Source organism: Streptopelia decaocto (assembly GCF_964273445.1).
Source record: "Streptopelia decaocto genome assembly, chromosome: 1".
Taxonomy (NCBI): Eukaryota; Metazoa; Chordata; class Aves; order Columbiformes; family Columbidae; genus Streptopelia; species Streptopelia decaocto.
In genome coordinates, this window is record NC_138663.1 from 78,637,612 (window position 1) to 78,659,461 (window position 21,850).

The following is a 21,850-nucleotide window of genomic DNA, read 5'->3' on the forward strand; positions in this document are numbered from 1 at the left end:
TGGACAGTTCTTCCAGCTCAGTGCATGCCACCATCTCTGCAGTTTTGAGCAGAGAGATGTGGCCCGCTTCTGCAATACTTATACCTACTACTGCATATTTGAGTACTTAAGGGTACTTCAAAGAATTTCAACTGGGCATTGTTACAACATTGCACTACTTCTGAGTTGTAGGCAATTTTGTGAAATATTGTATGTATTTCTCTCTTTAAAAAGTGTGTTGCTCTTAGAACTGGATTTCTCTAGCTCGTTATTCAAACAAAAATTGCCACTTCTGTGCTTTTCTGAAGTACCTAAATTTATGTTTAAAAACAAAACAACTTTTCTTGATCTCAGCTCTTCATTTTGTAAAAGTTGGGAAATACAGAAAAAATGCCGCTTAAATACTTCCCCCCCCCCACTTCCCCTGTTGAATTAATTGGCTTATATTCCAACTACAGATCTGTGTTCTAATTAGAAGTCAATCAGATTATTAGAAAGAAATATTCTTCCACTCTATAAACACAGGAATATGACTGTTGTGGAAGTTGCATATTTTAAGCCCTTCACGGGGGCTATATTAAACTTAATATTTGGGTAGTTTCTGAATTCTAGTCTCTTAACTAACTTCACTACTCCATGTAGCCATTTGCTTATGTTCCTGTTGGTTGTGGACATGGAAAAGAGAAAGCAAGTACGGGAGAGCATGACTGCTTGTCCGCAGCTTGCAGTAGCCTGTCTCCCCTGTTTTAAAAAGCAACCTGTCTCTTTTGGCTGGCCTATGATTCCTTTCACATAATGTCTTGGTCCTGTCAAGATAAGAGGGTGCCAGTCCTTATTGCTGCAAATGTTCTCGCAGTACCTCATCCTACAAAGCCAAGTGGCTGATGGCAATTAAATACCTGTCTGGCTGAACACAGAGTTCCTCCATAATGCACAAGTTCAATGCACACTTGGTCAAATCTATGATAGCTGAGAGAAGATGATAAAAATAACATAGGATTACAAAGAGTAGAACAGAAGATGTTTCAAGACGTTTCTCTAGTAGTGGGATTTTGCTAGTTCATAAATTATGGTAGAATTTTAATTTTGAGGTTTGGAATCTGGTTGAAACTGGTACTTTTTTCCTCAGTAGAAAGCCAGAAAATTATATTTGAACACTGTCAGGACCTGAGATTGAACATGAGAAGACATTAGTGTAATAGCTGCAAAGGGATAAATGATAGATTACCTTGATGAGTTTGGAAAACATACAGGCTGCTACTGAAATCTGAGAGTTTGGTAACCAATAAGGCCTTTTGCTGCTCCTGAGAACTTGGTGCTTTCAGTTTGGTTGTGTTTGTCAGAGTTGGGAGCAAGAACAACTGGGCTGAGAAGAAAGGCCTGAAGAGCAGCTCTGCCCACCCTTTTAAGTTCCTGAGTCGCAACAACTGCTGGGCTTGTTTTATTTATGCTTAATCTTTAAGCAGTGCTTAATCTCAGCAATGCAGATGTCATAGGAATGCTATTTATTAAAAAGAATTTTTGAACCACATGATAATACAAATAAGAGTGCATGGTCCTTTCCTTGCCCCTCGGGGCTATAGATTTCGCCTCTAACTTCTCATAAACTAGAAGATTATGTATACTGAACTGCTAGATCCAGGACAGTAAAATGCTCTTGGGATAAATTCAGTAAGCAAGAAATTACCCTTATTAACTCAATAGAGTCTGATATCAACCAAGAACCACATGACCTCCCTTCTCTCACATTTACTTCAAGAAGTTGCTAGAACACTATTGCCATTTTAATATTTACATCTCATTATATAAAAGGAAGACCTTCATAATAATGAAAGGCTCATTTTCATACAGTAAGTAGGCAGTGATAGTAGAGGAGCAAAGCTTGTGTCAGCCTGTTCCACACTGAGACAACAAAGAATGACAGGACAGGCCCAGCGACATCTCATTCTGCCCTTCATTGTTCAAAGTTTGTGTTCTGTACATAGCTGAGTAGAAAATACATTTACTTCAAAAATAAATGTGTTCAATCTTTCCATAAGTTTACTTTTTAAAAGTGTAGGTTCCTTCAGATTCAACTGAACACAGTGCTATCTTAGCAGCATAGTGAAGCCCACTTTTTAAGACTGCTATTTGTTCACCTAATGCAGATGAAAAGTCTCTGCCGACACCAACCCACTTGCTTTTGTTGCTGCATTTCCACGCAGATTAATTTAATTCACCGGTCAGTATTTTGACAAGATCAACACAAAATCTTCATACAGGACTGCATTTATCTCTCATTTCTGGTAATCCTGAGGAAATGGTTTTATAAAACTCAATACAAAATGGAAGAAGGGTTTTGTTCAATCAAAATAATCTTCTATATCAATATCTGGATTCAGGAGATCTTCACCATAGGCTGAAAGATCCATTTGATTTAAAATTAAATTTTCAAAGGTTTCTTCCAAGTCTGTTTCACCAATCAGCACAGCTCCCATCATTCGGCCATTCTGCATCACTACTTTAACATATTCTTGTCCCTTGGTACATCTCAGCATCAGTTCATGGTCTAAACCCAAGCCTTGAGCGTTGTATTTTCCCAAAACCACCACCTAACAGAGGGAAAAAGAAAAAGCACTCATGAGATTATTGTAGTGGCTTTCACTATTTCTGCTGGTAACAGTTCTAAGCTTCAAAAGACTGATGTAAGCAGGGAAATATCTGTCCTTAGGAAACCTCCCCCATTCATTCACTTGTAAACCCACAACAGAATGAAAGATCTTCACCCTGAGCTATCACACACAAAACCTAATACTGAGCCAGTTATTATGCTGAACTGTGTTGAGTTTATCCATGAATAGAAACTTAATGAAATGGAATACATGCAGAGATGCCAAGTAAATCAGCTGTCACTCACCAATTAAAATTTGTAATATATCTGAAGATCTTTGCCCTCTTCAGTTTTAGCAAAGTTAGTATGAATAAGATTAATTATTTTATAAAGAAAACTGGTTTGTCAATACTAAAGCATCTGCTTGGTTTTGGCAAGTGAATATAAACAAGCAATATGTGCGTTACTTAGTGGTTTAAGACTGTTCTTTACCTTATAATTGAAAAATTTTGTAACATGAGCAAATAGTTCAAAGCTGAAATCCATATCAATAGGTTCCCCTAAAGTATCAGCTGCCATGCACTTTGCTGCATACCATCCCATCTGCCTAGCTTGAGTCCACAGTCTCATCTAAAAAACAAAATATAAAAAAGATTTAAAAACAGAGATACATGTCACTGTGCAATGACTGACACTCATCAATGCTTACTAAGTGTCTTCATTATACTCAGACAGGTTGAACACCTTTGGCCACACAGATAGTTATTCGTCATCAACCCAGAATTATCTACTTGTTCACTGGCTTCGGCTTCAATTAAATTTTCTTCTCTCCCATCTGTGTAATAGTGTGTAATTTACTTTGCAATTAGGCTGCTGCTAAGTACACAATTGTATGATTTGATTTACCTGATGCCACACAGGACTAGGTTCCCATGATGCTGTGCAGATATCTCCAGCAGCATATATATCTGGCAGGGATGTGTGCATGTGTTTATCTACTTTAAGACCTCCATCTTCACCTACAGCAAACTGAAGTATTTACACAGATGAGCAACAAGAAAAAGAATAATTTAAACTCAGTAATTCAATTTTGTCCATGTTAAGCAGTTATCTCATGTTACTTTTTTAATAGCAGACTCACAGAAGTTTCGGTAAACTCACTATTCTGCTTAATCAAAACACTTGAAGATCTAAAATTATATGAATAAATACTATGGGAACCCAGCAAGATGCTCTTCTGGATGCCATGAAGCAACAGAGAAAAAGATCATTCAGTGTGAACAATTCATGGCTATTCATTCTCCCACCTAATCTGACTCAATCAGGAAAGACTGATAAATGCAAGAGAAACACGGTGTTCAAATCTCACAATCTCAAGACTTCTTCACCTTCAAGATCATCTTCAAGGGAAGAAAACAGACCTCCCAAAGAGTGCCATAATCGAGTATTTTTCACAACTGTCCACATATGAAAGTATTACCTCCCTGTATTACGATGCAACCCCGCACTCGATAGTATTTATCCTGAATCTTATCAAACCTAGAACCCTTCATATAAGCAAAGACAAAAATCTGCCTACAAAAGCAGAATTCCCTAGCAATGTCTGCATCCATTTCTCACCAAGTTTAAGAACAGATCCGTGTTGTATTTTATAAGTGACCTTCACATGTCCTTTAAAATATCTCAAACTATGCATCAAAAAAAGTTTAGAACAGCATTACATAGTGAATAAAATTATTTAATGTGAGACTATCTAGAGCAGCAAGACGTTGGTGCTGAGATACAAATGCATAATTTCTAGAACACAGCATCATTTTAAAAATATTATTACTGATTCATAGGCAGGGAATTAACAGAGCTTGCCAAATCTCAAGTCACACTATGTACGTTACAGGGACATCAAATCTTAAGAGTTCATTTTGTATTTTTGTCAAGGCCAGAAAATACCACTGCAAATACCTAATTCCTAATCTTACTTTATAATGTAGGCCTTGAAATATTTCATGGTTCAACATCAGCTGAATGTTTTAATAATTTTCTTCTGCTTTATTCAGAGGATAGAGTTTTACTTCCTAATCAGAAGGAACTCCAAAACACCAAATACCCTAATGCACTGGTTTTGCCTGGGATAATTTTCTTTGCGGTAGCTTGTATGGGCCTGTGTTTTGGGTTTGTGCCGAAAACAGTGCTGATAACACAGGGATGTTTTGGCTGTTGCTGAGCTGTGCTCACACAGAATCAAGGCCTTTTCTTTTTCTCATGGTGCCCCACTGACCAAAGGGATACCCCAAACCATACAGTGTGCTCCCAAGAAAAGCCAGGGGGAAGAAGGAGGAAGTGGGGATATTCATCATTACGGCGCTTATCTTCCCAAGTAACCATTATGCGTGAGAAGCCCTGCTTTCCTGGAAATGGCTAAACATCTCCCTGCCAATGGGAAACAATTAATTCCTTGTTTTAATTTGCTTGTGTGCACAGCTTTTGCTTTGCCTAAATTGTCTTTATCTCAAATCATGAGTTTTCTCATTTTAACCCTTTCAACTCTCATCCCCATCCCACTGGGGGAGGAAATGAGCTGCTGTGTGGTGCTGAGCTGCCGGATGGGGTTAAACCAGGCACCTAACGTGGAGACAGAATGACCTCAAGGCCTGAAAATTCACGTGACAGCTATGAACTCTGTAATTATCATCCACGTTTGGATGCTGATTCCAAGTGTGACTTCCCTTGAATAATACAAGCACCTTTCCCAATGAAGAATATTGGAAGTGACTGCTTCCTTCCCAGGAGAAAATTTTAAATTTTGTAAGATAAGAATATGGTGCAGAATTAACACAAAAAGTATTCTAAATCTTTTGCCACATTAACCAATTATACAAATGTTTTTCTCTGTCTTTGTAGGCCTAATCTTAACAGTTCATATTGTATATATACTGTATATCAGTACATATAATGAGTAGCAGTATAACAGGCCAAGAACAGTAATGAAATTAACTTTTATCATGTTGGGTATTTCCAAGATCAACATGCACTATTTTGAAATGCTGTACAACATTCAAAACCTTTATCAATCAATATTTCATGTCAGAAGGATAAACCAGCTAAAAGGGACTATTTCACCTTACTTAAAAAAGCAAAAAGCTTAAACTTCAAAAGAGATCAGTATACTTACATTATTACCATCAATAAATGGTTTAATATTTGGCACAACTCCCGTTGCACTGACAATAAAATCGCATCCATAGATTTTTCCATTAGTTAATTCCACATATACAGGCCATAGCACTGAAAAAGTGGAAAATTTTGCCCTGAGAATGTAACCAACAGAAGTTATTAATGATGTCTTATAATAGACGTGAAATAAAGAGACGAAAAAAAAAATATTTTCTGATATCTAATTGATTAGGGAGGAAAAAATAAAATTTAAAAAACCCCTCAAAAACCAGGTATTACCTATAACAGTTTTTGCCTTTGCTTAGGACTAGAAAAATAAGATTTTGGAACTTAGCTCCAAGTCCTACTATTGGCTTTCTCTAGAATTTTTCTAAGTCAAAACCCTCATTTGTAGGAGGAAAATATGATGTCCTTCCACTTCTTGAGGCCCATGGGATATTCTCTGAACTACACAATTGCCAAATACTCTATTACATATAAATTTAGAGATGCATAGGAAATGCCTCAAAAGCAAAAAGAACATCAGACATTTGACTTCCTAGAATCTTATGCTGAAAGTAACTGGCTATTAAAATCGTATTTTAAATATTAATTTTCATTCAGTAGAATTTATAGATACAAAGAGTAGTGAAACAGTTATATTTTCTTCTACTGTCTTTGAAGGGTTACATCAGTTTTGACACTAAATGCTTTCTGGATTTTTTTTTTTTTTGCTTCTGTTTTAGCTCCACTATTAACGTATGTTTTTATCAGATTTTTTAGGGATAATTCTGCATACAGGATTTAGGTGACTTTGTGGAAAAAGGGTCTGCCTCATAACATTCTGTAGTTCAATTGTAGCTCATAAATCAAATTCTCAACTACTGTAAATTGCTAGAGCTCCATTTAATTTATAGAAATAAAGGATTTACTTTCCATATCTGTATTTGCTCTAAAACAGCAAACAAGATCAAACATGATCCAGCACTGCTTTATCTTCAACATGTTATTTCTAATCAGCACCGACACCTACCACCATCTGGTTCTGCATTTTCCTCTTCCTTAGGAAAAGTCAAAGAGGTCCGTTGCAGCTGTATGAATTCTTGCTGTGAGTGTATTTTCTTTACTTCGCACAGTATTTCAATATGTACTTTATGAGAAAACTGAAGAAAGATTGACAAAATTGTAAACATAATGATTAGCAATAACAATATTTTTAGCAGCAAGTACACCTTCACCTAAATTGACATTACTACTCTGGAAAAAAATCCCACATATATCCTGTCTTGAAGCACAGGACACTGGCTGAGTTCCCACGATTTTTTCCTTTTTTGGCACAGATCTAACCATAGAAAATTGTAGTTTACCTGTTTTTTAAGCAGCTATCTGATGCTCCTTGAAATTTCATGACAATTTAGACTTTTCTGGCATGCCAGAAAACATAGTCATGTTCCCCTGAGTTTACAGGAAGAGAATTCAGAACTTAGCAGAACAGAAAGTAAACTCATCTTACTGTCTTTCAGGATTTAAAATCCTTCATTTTTCTATAATGAACTAAATGCTGATAACAATAATAAATTTATATTCCAAATTATGTGAAAAGAAAAATAAAATATATTCTATTCCATCAGCCCATGTTTCAACCACTCCTATTCTGACCTCAAGACAGAAGTTGCAAAGTTACTTGTTTCTCAAAACTATTTTAGGGATTCAGGCCTTGAATGGTTTCACTCTCCACTACACAAACATCCTTTATTTGATACTGTAAAGCCAATTCGGAAGAATCTATGACTGATGACCTTTGAAAGGTCTTTTTTTTAAATGTTTGCAACAGATGCAAACACCTGACAGCTAAGAAATTAATAAAAATCTGATAATAAACTATGCAATGTGAGGATTTTTAGTTTATTTCAAACACAAAACTCTTCACAATGCTCATGTCTGCTACTGATTTTGCATTTCATTATCTGCTGTGACAGAAGACTGATGTTCCCTGTACCTCTGTACAAATCATATTGTCCTGTTTTTCATGTATGAAAATGTACTTATGGCAGGTAAAATCAGGACAAGAGGTTCCACTGCTTCTCGTTAAAGCTAGGATTGACACCAGTTCTACAGGAATATGAAAACCAACATTTATGGTTCAGTTTGAAGAGCACATCACTAAAATTATGCCAAGGGATCCGATTAGCACCTTCTTTCTGAAGCAGAATATTACTTTTGTGTTAACATATTTTCCTGCTTAATTCTGACAGGAGAATCAGTTCAAGCACATTTTATTTTTATTAAATAATAATAGTAACAATAACAATAGCAATAATAGTAGTAATAATAATAATAATAAAAATAATCCTGAATATGACATTTCACATTCCGTCATCCTTACCCACTTTAAGCAACATTTAAGCAAATGTGTAAGCAAGAATATAGCCATACCTCTTTAGTTCCTTTAAGATGTAAGCCCTCATGCCAATCAGGGCCTAACGCACTGCCCGGTTTGTCAGATGCTGCTACACGTCTGTCTTTTTCCTCGCTTCCTGAAGGAAGGAGGTGAAGAATATCAGAATTAGCATGCATGCTTCATTGCCCACAGAATTCAGATGAAGGATTCTCAATTAAGAGAAACATGATCTGGTTGCCAAAAGGGTGCCATGTCCCAAAGCCCACTGATGTGCAGAAAAATCAGACTCCAAGCCAGTATTTTAAACACTGTTCAACTGTATGCCTTTCATTACTTTACTCGTCTCCAAAACAACCGTGCCCTGTGATGTGCCTACATGGACCCTCAACAGCCAGATGGACCCCAACAGCACCAGGGTTCTGGGGACCCACGGCAGACCTAGCTGCTTAATATCACCACTAAATTGACATCCACCTGCTAGCAAATGTGCACTGTCCTCACCATCGCCCAAAAGTGCAAATTCAAACATACCATGACACATATGAAGAACATTGAGAGTGCAATTTTGTCATGTTTAGGCTGAATCTTTTACAATTTATAATTCCGACCTGAACTCTAGAACATGCTTTTCTTCTTGTTATTACTTTGGTCTTGCATATGTTTGTGTCATGTTTGTTATGCAGTTCTAGTTAACTGTTGTTATTAAGACTGCAGTTTCACTGCATCTGAAATAATGTTCTGTGAGGTTTTACCTGGTCCTCCAATAGCTTTAGTGTGAGCTCCTTCCAACAAAATGCTGACATTATTTAGAAAAACATTAAAATATTAAAGAAAATAGGACAAGTTCTTCAGTAGATAGAATACAGGAAATTAAATGAAAACTTGGCAGAGATATAAAGACAAGCACATTTTACACAGTTTGTAGGATGCTGTATTACATACTGTCGTGTGTCTTTTTAAATTCTGGATATATTTTTATATTCCTTTTTGACTTTTAGCTTTTTAAAGAAGGTAATGTCATTGATGATAACAGAAAACCTTACATACTGCCTGCTAAATTAACTGATCTTAGGACTATTGTAAATATTAAATGCTGCTGCAGCGTAGGAGACTAAAACACCGTACCTTCCATTGTGTACTTGGTTCTTTTACATTCAATTGGAGTCTCTCGTTTTTCAGCAGTTAACTTTGGAATGAGAAATTCAGCTGCTCCTGCATCAAAAAAAGTGTTCCCAATCGCTTTGTCTTTGATAGCCCAGATTACTTCACAGCCTTGAATTTCATACCTGTGGACATTTAAACAATGGATAAAGTGACAGACTACCTGAAAAGGATCTGACTCTTAGCAACTAGAAGCGTGCAAGGTTTCATTCCAGAAGCTAGAAACAAGAGATACAAGACTTTTAAACCTATCAAATCCACTACTCCTTCTAACTATTTACATAAGGAGCCTAGTAAAAAAAAAAAATATCTCTTCAAGTTGACAGCTCATGCTTCCTCACCAGCACAACCTTGACTGAACCAGGGCAGGAGGTGAGGCAGATTAAATTTGTAATAGTAATACTTAGTTATTTCCTGCTCTCCACAATGGAAGAAATGTGCATTATTGCCAGACTGCCCATTACCAAGAACAGGCATTTGGATGTTGTTTGTACTACCTGGAACACGAACTGGTAGAGACATGCAGAGAACAATTTAGTGAAAGTGAAAAGGTGATTCTGTGCAACACAAAACAAGGCCACATAATCGCATAATACAGGGGGTTCTGTAACCTAGCGGACCGCAGGACCACACTGTTCAGTACCCTACATGTGACAAAGGCCATGTCAGGCACTTCAAAAGCTCCATCAACTTAAATTAGGCTGGGTGCAAGATAAGCTGCCTCTTTATTCCTGTTACATCTTCTGTCTCCAGAAGTAACACAAGTTTTGTAACTTAAATATTGCTGTAAGTCTTAACAGAAATCTCTGTATATTCTTGATATTGATGTGTCAAAGCTTCTGAAGCTTGCTGAATTTTACATCACAGTAAGCACCACTATACTATGAACATTTTTTTTAAGCATTTAGTATCAAAATTGGTTAAGAGCTACAGTTTTATAAGTCAACCTTCTCCAAAACTCATACACACCAGATTTGACATAGCATTGTTAAAGATTTTATTGGCATATGTATCATTAAAGCTCAGTCATTTACTTACACTAATTCAAGTGCAATCCCACCATTTCCCACCACTACTATTCTCTCAGCTTGAGCCAAATTCTTCTGAAAAGCCTGCGTTAAGAAAGGAAAAGTCAATTACAACTTACATCTTCCCTCACACTTATCAATTATATACTTCTCAGTATTTTCTTTCTCTCAGTCTTCTTATTTTGATTTTCTCAGACTAATGATACACATTTACTTATACTAAGATCTGTTACAGAGGCTAACAAAACCTGTGAAGTTCTATCACATTACAGGATAAAGTTATTGATACAGCCTTACGAGTCTCAAATTGAGACAGGGGAATTTAAATAATTACATGTAAGCCAATTTGACAGAGCCCTTAATAGAATTCAGCAGACGTTTCTCTGTCCTAGAGATAATTAGCATTGTGGTATCATTAATCCAGTTTTATCACAACTTGTATAACGTTCATGGTAATTTGCATAGCATTAAAAAGGCAAAAATACAGAAATTTAGGAGCCTAAAAATTCCTGATCAGAAACCAGGAATTTAAAAAATAATTTGTAACAAATCTGAGAACAAATTTTATTTGTGAAAAAAAAAAAAAAGAAAGAAACAAGTCTCCAAATCACATCTTAGTGGTGAAAAAACCAAAAAACCCTACAGCCCAGACAGTATTTTTTAGATCATATATAACCACTTCAAGTATTTTCTTTCAAACAGATCAAGAATCATGATTATCAGAACAATTATTACAATTACACAAAAAATTTGTTCATCCATGCTTCTGGTTTGCCTGACTAATTGTATAAGAGAACCTAAACTGTAAAAGACCACAAAAACTGCAGTCCTTTAATCCCTTCAGAGGAGGATACTGAAGTTGTATCAGAGGGGACTACTGAACACAATTGATCATTGTGAAAAAGAAAACAAACAAAAAAACCAGAAACAAGTATTTTCAGACTTATTTGAAGTTCAGTATCAGTTTTCACAAATGACAGCCCAATCTACTGTTTCCTACAGTGGCCAACAGTGGATGCATAGGGAAGACCATCAGAAGACAACAAGCACCATCAGAAGACGACAAGCACACGACAATACTACCCTGGAACACCCTCACAGCTTCCAGACACCACTGGTGCCACTCTGGTGGCATATTTCTCTTCAATTCAGACAAGATAAATTTATTGAGGCCTGTCTTCTTTGTGTGTTTTTTTCCTTCCCTCTACTTCTAATTCTGCCCCTCCCCCCATTTTTTTTTTTCCTTTTCTCAAATTCAGGTAAAGTTTTAATGTCCAAAACAAACAACAATTTCATAGCTTCAGTTCAGTTTGCTTGGAAAGTACCTCATTCTTCATTCTCAGTGTCAAACTTCAGTTGATGAATTACAGTTCTTATGTTATGGAGAAGCAGCAAGTGCTCACTTTCACCCTGTCTCCTCTAATTCTAAAGACCTATAGCAGCTAAACCTCACTTCCTACTTGCAAGCTGAGGTTTTAGTTGTTTAAGTCATTACTCATGTGAAAACTTTTCCACATGTTTGACTATAACCGTAACTCTTTCTGTAAAGTGAGAAGCGACAGTAGAACTTTAAAAAAGCATCCTTCAGTAGCTTTTCACTTCAGGAAGTGGCCCTTCGTACTGTGTACCAGATACACCTTCTCAGGGAAGTTTCTATTGGTGCCTACTTCCTGTTCAGAATTTCAGACTGGCTTCTGCCTGGAGGGAAAAGAATACCATTTATTCTACATTATTATGTTAGCAATACTGTCTATGAGCTATCTATAAACAATAAATTTAGTGACTAATTAATTTATTTAATGGTAGTTTAAAGCTATTTCTCTGCTACCAAAAGTGTTCCTATTTAAGGATGTATAATAACAAACACCATCTTATGTTTCTTCATTTCACTCCACAGTAATTTTTAGTATTTTGCACCAGAAATGGGAATACATTATACACTTACAATTCCAAAACACATTTACCTGTGCACTGTCAGTATCCCGGATTCCTAATACATACGGGTTTCCTTCAAAAATTAATTTGGGTTTTGCTCCAGCACACAGGCAAAGTTTTTCATACGTATATTCTTTCCCATCTTCAGTGAAAATTTTCTGTTAAGAAATAAGAGAAAAGAAAGAACAATTAGAGATATCCAACAGAACATGAGCTTTTTTTTTTTCCTTAATGTCATAGTATTTTGCGGATATTAAAAGCTGTAACTGGCTTCTTAAAGAGTAAGCCTTCATACTCTCATCAGTTGTGTGTCATTTATTTGCATTACATTCACCACAGACTTTCAAGCCTAAACATATGACATTATGAGACAGATAAAATGCAAAGTGTGCACAGTACACCCAAAGGAAGATGAAATATAAGGATTACCACTTGGTGGCACTCTGTACTCACTATCTGTGCTAAAAAGAATCTGTTTTCTAGGTGACAATGTTCACCCACCCCAGTGACAGATGTAAACCTATGCGCTACTATATATTAGCAACTACAAATCTCATTTCAAAAACAGCAGACCTGTGTTAACTAGGGACAGGATAAGGATACAGTTTAGAAAGACTGCAAAGTTTGTTCTTTGTTAAACCAAAAGGGTAGGCCCTAAACAAGGTACATCATGCTGCAACAAGCAATACTTAAATTTTAACACTTAATGACCTTCTTTGTTGTTTTCCAAACTGTAAGCTAAATAGTTTACAATACAGGCACAAAGAGAGTTTTTAAAGGTTTTCTGAAAACAGAGGCAAAAGATCCTCCAAATCCACATTCATGAAATACTCATGTTCACAGAGACATACCTAAACTAAAAAGACATTATAATAATGATACAAGAATAACATTCAATTCAGAATATAAGCAGAATTATAATCTAACTGGAATCATATCTCTGTGACTTAAAATGAGCAAAACCAGTTTTGGATCTGAATGTGAGTTTTTGATAAATGCTGAAGTGAAAAATAACACATTGACACGAACACTAACAAGGGATCTATATGTGCTGTACATGGCTCATACTAGCAACGTATTTCCCCCTGAAAAGAAGATGGACATGTTGGTTCTTTCAAGTTTTTCTTTTTAGTAAGAAAAATTGTTAATATGTTGGTCTCTATACCAACAAGCAGTAACTTTTGAGTCAGAGAGATCTCCTATTAAGGGTTACAGAAATGTTGACATCTATACTGATATACAGTATTGGTTTCATTGACTGGTTTCTCTGCTGTTCCAATCAGGTATTTAATGCAATATCTCTAAGGTATTAAAGATTTAAATCTAAACTATATCATTTCTGAACTAACAAGTAATTTTGATCAACAATTATGTCCCCTGCATATACTTCTACTTGAACAACGGTCTAAGTGATAGATGAAATTAAGGTTAGGAAGTATTTTCTTTTAATTTTGGTAACTTAACACTTTATATATAATAACCAGAATGTTCTTCAACATAATTTCATGCTCAAAATATTAATTTGTTTCTTAGATTTTTTAAATAAATAATTTGAAAAAACACATAAAAGAGAAAACATTAGCTTACATGCTCATCACTCTTCAATTGTTTTACTCCAGACTGTATAACCTTAATATTGGGATATCGATTTTCTAATAGAGAACTTGGTTGCTCTTCTACATCAAATTCCTCAAGTGTTTTGGAGACCTGTAGGAAGAAGAGAGGTATTTAAATATACAAACCATTTACCCATGTCTTTTCTTAAAGCTTGTAACAAAATATGCTAAGTCAATTTCTAGTAAAGACATCACAAAAAAAAGCCCATATTGTCTCAAAACAGTTTGTCATGCTAAAAGTTCCTTTTTATATACAGAATCTTTTCATTACTATTCCTGGTAAAGAGTCAAAGTAGTACAGAGATTAAGCAAAAATGGAGAACCCTGATAGCTGCTTTAACTGCTATAATGTTTTATTCCATAAATAGACCATATTTTCAAGAGTTAACACTGCTTTTTAACTTACTTGATGCAGTGTTAAGACCCTGTTTTTCTGTTCATTGCAACTGTGATAAAATAACTCAATGATGTTCCCCCATGCAAGCATCTTCCTCTTGTTGGCATTTTGGAACAAAACTTTTTGGTTAAAATAGCTTGAGGAATTATGGAAATACTTTTGCCTGGAATAAATATTTTTATTCTATTAAAAAAAAAAAAATCTAGTGACATTTTTTTCAAAAACCTAATGATTTAAAAACTTCTTCTTTCAGGCAGTTGGCCCTTATGTAAGGAAAAGCATTTACTGTTTTTCAGTTTGTAAACAGGACATATTTGACAAGGGTTTAGGCAAACCAGATTTGATATCACCTCAAAGCATTTACTTAGCATCTCATCCATAGCCACTATCTGATAATTCAGAAACTCATGAAGAAAAAAAAAAAAAGAGGCAAATTAGAATTGATAAACATTCAAGTAAGTTAGGTTGATTTGGAGCTTCCTCCAGAAGGGAGCAGCTGCATGGGAACCTCCAGGCCTTCTACTTTATAGAATATTCAAAGAGTCTGGAACACAGCTAGGAACCAGAAGCCACACCATGCTTGCAATTCAGAGAGAAATTAAGATGCTCATGTCCAAAACTCAGATGCTGCCTTTAGATACTGTTTAGCTATGCCCTTATTCTTCAGCTACTGAAACATCTGCTGATGTGAATTACAGACTTTCAATCTCTGTGAAGTGTGTCTTTCCTGGATACTCACTACCCTATTGTCAGCACTCTGAAACTCAGAAGATACTCTTCAGTTGGGTGTTACTCTGCCAGTCTCACACAGAACACTCAGTCTCTCAGCCACATTCTGAGTATCCCATTAGCCCCAGACAAAAAACACAGTGCAAAGAGATGCTGATAGCCAATTACAGCCACTAAATTCAAAGAACTGCTGTTCAGATCTCTCAGTGCTTTATTTTCCCCCTGAAGTGACTTCAGTTAGGCATTCATAAACCCGGAAAAATTATGTTAAAACTGGTCTGTCAGATAAACCGCAGACTGGTCTTTTCTCTACTTGTCATGAGATACCCCTCACCTGTTAGATACCATGTTTCAGAAAAAGAATCATAAATGTAAGTGCCAGGTGCAAGCCTAGCTCTCAATGCCTTAACTTCCCCTGAGAGGTAAAATCTAATTTCTCACTGGCTGGCAGCTTTGCACCGTGACTTCTGCGCAATCCAGTCTTCAAGTCTTTCCACGCCCTGTGATAGAGTTCAAAGTTCCCTGAGTGGGGAAAAGAGCAGCGCTTTTCAAGAACCAAGTACCTCTGTGCAACTAGCTTAATGAACCTACTAGCCAGAAATCTGAACTCACACATGGATTTTACTTTCTTTTTCAAACCAGCAGGAAAGAGGTAATTGAATCACCAGCTGCTGGAGATGTAGATAAAGCTGAAGGCAATTTCAAAGAAGGCTATCCCTTTTTTTGTTACTTGTCAGAACTCTGTTTCTGCCTGAAATTCAAACACACTACTATATATGAGAACCACTAGCAAGACTAAGTTTTTAAAGTAATTTATTCCAAAGATACTATTTCAGTGCTTAAAATGGAGCACTTATTAACAAAGCAGTGAAGTAAAGCTTCAGTAACTTAGAAAATACGTCAACCATGTAAGCACCCTGTTTTACCTTTGCTTAAATGTTGTGAATACATTCACCAATTACTAATAATTATGAATCACCATAAAATACCTCATCAGTCCTACTAACACTTATCACTGCAGTAACACTAATGTGAAAACAAGTTCAAAATCATAAGCATTTTTAGGTTTAGGTTCTAAATTATCTGTACAAACTTCTGAAAAGGTCTTACCATAAGAAAAATGAAGTCTTTCTTACCTGTTTGAAATTCGTTACAGCTTTTATAACTGGAGAAGCTGTCATTAAAAAAATGTCTTCTGATGGGAATTCCACGGCCAGCTTGTAAAGAAACAGAAATCATGATGAGTGAATACAGTTAGCAGTAGATTTGACTTTAAGACAATAAAATTATTAGTGAAAAATAATATGTGTTACTACATCACTTTAGTCCTGTAGAATCCTATTGGATAAACATTAATTCAAGATTATGGAAGAATAACGACAAATTAAAAGAATTTAGAGTCCCAAGGTTTTAATTCATTCACACACAAATCTTCAAGAACTGCAGCCGTGGTATAAAGGACTCACTCATAAGGTTATTCTCTTAGTATTGTAAAGGCAAACTATAAGAACACACTATGATAATGTGATTTCTAGAGACATGTAGTTGCTAAGCATACATTTTTTTATTGCATAGTGGCGTTCATAGATTTTGTTTTGACAGAGGAAATGCTGATTCCTATTGGCTATTGTAAATGTTAATTAGTAAACTGATAAATGGAATATCATCTTCAGAGTGCTACTAAGTTATACAAAACTTTTAGGAACCACTCATCTCTCAACTACAGACAAAATCCAGGCTTCCATGTCACCAGCATTCTACAGATGAATGGTTGTATAAGCCGCAAAGAACCACATTTCACATTGTACATGTGCTACTGAGCTACAAAGCAACTAGAATGTAGTCCTGTACCTCAGACAGGAGCAATGTAACATAGTAACCTCAAGGTGAAAGTGGTGAAACCTTGTGGCAGGTTTAGGGGAGATTCACATGGTTGTACCATTGGCAAACACAAATGAATTTAACAAGGCTATGTAAAACTTAATGTTATCCATGCTTTATGGCATGAATCCGTAAGATGTGTTTTGCACATATTGTAGTTGTATGCTTTGTATTGACAGACAACAGGAAGAAAGTTTGACATGTAGCATCCTGTGCTGCAGCAGTTGCTCCCAGCTGTATCTAATAAGCCTCAGAAAAACTACAGAACACTATGGAAAGCACATGATCATGTTCAATATCTTTATTAATGACAGACAGCGTGATAAAGTGCACCCTCAGCAAGTTTACAGATAATACCAAGCTGAGTGATGCAGTTGATTAGTTAAAGGCATGCCACCTAGAGGGACCCAGACAGGCTTAAGGAGGGGGTCCATGTGAACTTCATGAAGTTCAACAGGGTCACGTGCTAAGTCGCGCGCCTGGGTTGGGGCAATCAACAGTATTAATACAGGCTGGAGGAAGAATGGATTGAGAGCAGCGCTGCAGGGGACTTGGGAATATTGGTCAACAACAACAAAAAAAATCAGATAAAGACTGTCAACATGTCCTTGCAGGCTAGAAAGCAAAACGCATCCTGAGCTGCATAAAAAGAAGCATGGCTAGCAGGTCAAGGAACCCCACCTGGAGTACTGCATCCAGACTGGGGGCCCCCAGCACAAGAGAGACATGGACCTGTTAGCGCAGGTCCAGACAAGGGCCAGAGTCCATGGTCAGAGTGCTGAACACTTCTATGAGGATAAGCTGAGAGGGTTAAGGTTGTTCAGCCTGGAGAAGAGATGACTCCAGGGAGACCTTATTGTGGCCTTTCAAGATATAAACGGGGCTTACAAGAAAGACAGAAAGAAGCTTTCTACCGGAGCTTGTAGTGACTGGACAAAGGGTAACAGTTTTAAACTGCAAGAGAGTACATTCAGATTAGGTGTAAGTAACTCTCTACTATAATGGTGGTAAGACCGTGGAACAGGCTGCCCAGAGAAGCTGTGGATGCCCCATCCCTGGCAGTGCTGGATGGGGCCTTGAGCAACCTGATCTACTGGAAGGTATCCCTGCCTATGTCAGAAGGGTTGGAACTGGATGATCTTAAAAGGTCCCTTCCAAGCCAAACCATTTTGTGATTCTATGTAACAATCATCACATGTACACTGTAGGCCAAAATTTTAAGATTGACATCAGGTACTTCACATCACTTACCCAAACTCAAATGCTTACCTCTGTGCTCTTATTAAGATTTAATGGTTGTTTGAAACTTTCACTCAGTATTATCGTTATTGCATTTCTTTACCTTTTAAAAATACTGAAATTAGAAGTCTGCCAGACAGAACATTAGGTTTATCCATGCATATGGGAATGTATAAGTCATCACAAGCCAGAAAGAAATTATGCAATATGAGCATGAAAGGCAGAAATTATGTAACATATGAAACATTTTGTGACAGAGAAAACAAATCTAACATAAGCTTTTAAGGAAAATTCAGCTTTCAGGACATTTTGTCAGAATATTTTAAAATGTACTCAAAAAATATCTAACTCTATGTCAATTTTTTTGAGACAGACATGATGCCATGATTGTTCTCAGACAGCTGCCTGAGAAGTCAGAACTACAAGACATCATATAACACACACCCAAAATGCAATACGATGGACAAACTGTTTATTGCCACTATGTGACACAGAATTGTACTTGCTCAAAACCAGGACTGAGAAAAACTGTGTTCAATCTTCCTCTTTTATTTAAAGCATGCTCCCAGCTACGCAAGTACAACACTGAAATCCTTCTAGAACACGCACTGCCACTTTAATGGGCTTAGTGAATGAAAATTCCCGCTGGAAGACCACTAATACTGCTATGTTTCCTGCAGTACTAAGAGATGAGAAGAAGAAGCAAGCCTCTGTCATCACATAATCAAATTTGGGTTTTGCAGGAAAAAAAAATGGTGAGGTAAAGAAAACGGCTTAGGAGGTGCGAATTAGAGTAGTTAGTGGCACCCTCTATGAGCTTTGGAAGAAAACTAAGCCGGAACTCTGTGGCACTGACACAGTAGAAAACATGTTCAAGAAAACAATAAATTTTAGTCCCTTTTATAGCAATCTTAAAGACTATAGACATTCAATATATATTATATTGTAAAACAGGATCCTAGCAATTAGATACAAAATTACCTCCTGTTACTGTTACTTTAAAAACACCAAAAACCTTGAAAGCAAGAAACAAACAAATTTATTTTTAGAGCTTGAGCTCATGGAAGTCCAAAGACTGGACGATCTCCGCAGGTGTACAATCCTAAACATAGGAAAAACTTCTTTAAGGGCGCCAGAACACTGGAACGGGCTGCTCAGGGAGGTCATGGAGTCCCCTTCTCTGGAGACATTCAAAACCCGCCTGGACTCATTCCTGAACCTGCTTTAGCAGGTGGGTTGGACTGGATGATCCATTCTAGATTCTGTGAAAAGCTAAGCAATATTTTTATAAAAAGGAGTACATCATAGCAGCCCTCACCTTAGCTGCAGTAGAATCCTTTATGGCTATGATGAGTAACACATGCAGCACTCCTTCAGGTTGCTGACCTCTTGTCAAGCACAAGAAATGCCAGCTTTCTCAACTTACTAAAGTTTCAATCTTTTTTTTTTTTTATGAAGCAGTCACTTGCACTTATCAGTTTACTTAGGTAACTGCTGCATATATGAGACTATTCATGCGGAGTCTCCGTCTCTAGAGACATTAAAAACCTGCCTGGACGCCTTCCTATGTAACCTCATCGGGGTGTTCCTGCTCCAGCAGGGGTTTGGCCTGGATGATCTTTCGAGGTCCCTGACATTTTGTGATTCTGTGGTTACCACACAAATCTAACGAAAGGCTTCTACAGACGTTCTGATGCCTCTCAGAAGCACGCAGTGAACACAAACCCCGAGCGGTGCCCGCAGTGGCGCAGGCCGCTCCCACCATAACACACACGCAATTACACCGGCCCGTGCGGGCCCTGAAGCGCGGAAGTTACGATAACGCCGGGGGCCGCAGAGTCTCCTCCGGGAGCCCAAGGGTCAAACCCCAGCCCTACCGGCTGGAATGACCCCAGCCGGCCCTGCCAGAGCCGAGAGAGCGATGGCTGAGACTGCCGCTGGGTGTCAAAGCCCCCAGGGCCAAAATGGCGACCCCAGATGAGACGGTCGCTCTACGTCGGCTAGATGGGTGCGCATGCGCGGGGCGGGCAGCGGGGGCCTGGCCTTTACCTTCTCCGCGCAGGTGACTCCTGCGATCCCTCCGCCCACCACCGCGAACCGGCTCCGCGCAGCGCCGGGGGCAGCCGCCATGTCTCCTCCTGCTCCCGAGCGCACCGGTGACGAAGGGAAAGCAAAACAAACAAAAAAAAAAACGCCGCTCCCAACGGGGACGGTTTCTCACCGCCGCGCACCGGCTAAGGCGCGGAAGGTGGCGGCGCTGCGCCTACGGCGTGCGGGAGCATCCAAACTTCCTCCGCTGGCTGCGCGCCCCTCCCGCAACGCCGGGGTACGGACTGGGCGGAGGTGGGTGGGAACAACCCCTCGCTCACCCGCCCCCAAACACGTTTTCTCCTCCTCCCCCCCCCCCTTTTTTTTTTCTTTTCTACTCTTTTTTTGCAGTTTACTTTCTTCCCTTGTTGGGGCGGGAGCTTCGGGGGCCTGGGCGCTTGAAGATTTTTGTAAGCTTTGTCAAGGGGTCAAAGAGAACAGATAGCAAATAGTTATGATAAAAATTAAAAAAAAAACAACCCAAACCACACCACACACATACCAAAAAAAACCCCAAACCACACCACACACATACCAAAAAAACCCCTAAGCATGCAGGCCTTTCTTCGTTCACTAAGAGGAAATCAGGAAGAAGAAACATGGAAATGTGAGACACTGCATTCATTTTCCCCCCTTCTCCCCTCCGCCATCAGTTTTGGGCAGAAGACTAAAAGTGTAATTCAGACCAGGTTTTAAGATGAACACGGAGCTGACGTTTGGGAGACTCTCCTTTCCCTACCCATGACCCTCCCTGCACAAGGTGTCACTGTACAGAGGCACCTGGCGCTTCCCAGTGGGGTGTCAGTTGCTGTTTGGAGGGGTCACCCCTGGCAGTGTCCTGCAAGGGTTCCGTGCTGGTGACCCCTCAGGTTTCTCCTCCATCATTGGAGCAAATGACTTTGCTGTTTTCTTTTTTTTTCCTAAGTGTGGTGCAGTAACATGAGATCCATGTCAGAGTAAGGAAATAAATTGACATGTGATTAACTGTCCATCAACAGCTATAGTTTGACACGAGCTGTTCAAAATATGTTGAAGCTTTTGTGCTCTGGTTTATCTTAGAGCATTCAGTGTATTAGTAAGTATGATTTTCATTCTAAAACTGACCTTCAATGCTTTTTTTCTCCTGTAGGAAGGGATAAGCTATAAAAGATAAAGCTGCTAATTGCATGCACCACAGAAAATGACACTATTTTATGGCCGATGCCTTTTCAGACATTTCTGTTGCTACCAGGACATCAATCACAGTTTTCAAAACAGTCACTTCCTGATAGCAGTTAGCTATAAATACTTTCATTTTGTCTTAAGAAGTAACTTTTTTTTTTTTTTTTTTTTTTTTTTTTTTTTCCCCTAGCATTGAAGGTAATTTTGCAGTCCAGACAACTGCTGCCCATTTTGGTCATAGACACATCCCATTCCACTGTAAATTATCTGAGTAAATGACCTGACCAAAACAGTGTAAGAAATTTGGTAGGCTTGCATCATCAAGTACAAGAATACCTTCCAAGGATTTTATTCCGCCATATATGATAAATGATGGGAGAAATTCTCATTTTACTTAGACCATTTGCTTGTGTAAACTAAAAAAAAAGTTGTTACTGCCTCCATTTACAAAAATATGTAAAAAGCCATTTTGGACAAGATGGGTAAAATTGAAGA

The 21,850-nt window shown here is 37.9% G+C and overlaps 1 protein-coding gene across 2 annotated transcripts; it reads right to left on the reverse strand.

Annotated features, from left to right (window-relative positions):
* Nucleotides 1-1,915: 1,915 nt before the first annotated feature.
* On the reverse strand, nucleotides 1,916-20,414 carry PYROXD1 (pyridine nucleotide-disulphide oxidoreductase domain 1). 2 transcript variants are annotated; one of them, XM_082070121.1, is made up of 12 exons: nucleotides 20,156-20,412; nucleotides 16,123-16,203; nucleotides 13,832-13,951; nucleotides 12,274-12,402; nucleotides 10,320-10,393; nucleotides 9,246-9,406; nucleotides 8,156-8,256; nucleotides 6,753-6,882; nucleotides 5,739-5,851; nucleotides 3,476-3,598; nucleotides 3,062-3,199; nucleotides 1,916-2,570 (listed from the first exon to the last, which is right to left on the reverse strand). In XM_082070121.1, exons 1-12 carry the CDS (start codon nucleotides 20,234-20,236, stop codon nucleotides 2,322-2,324), a joined length of 1,500 nt encoding a protein of 499 aa, XP_081926247.1. In that variant the 5' UTR covers nucleotides 20,237-20,412; the 3' UTR covers nucleotides 1,916-2,321. The 2 variants fall into 2 exon arrangements, with proteins under 2 accessions (XP_081926247.1, XP_081926248.1); XM_082070122.1 differs by lacking the exon at nucleotides 3,476-3,598 and having other exon boundaries at nucleotides 20,156-20,414.
* Between the last annotated feature and the right edge of the window lie 1,436 nt (nucleotides 20,415-21,850).

Bases quoted from the DNA above. Each gene is read 5' to 3' on its own strand.
- PYROXD1 (XM_082070121.1), bottom strand. From the start codon at position 20,236: ATGGCGGCTGCCCCCGGCGCTGCGCGGAGCCGGTTCGCGGTGGTGGGC. The intron at 13,952-16,122 runs GTAAGAAAGACT...TTCTTCCTACAG, and splicing joins CTGTAACGAATTTCAAACAG to GTCTCCAAAACACTTGAGGA. The intron at 6,883-8,155 runs GTATGGCTATAT...ATCTTTCTTCAG, and splicing joins ATCTTAAAGGAACTAAAGAG to TTTTCTCATAAAGTACATAT.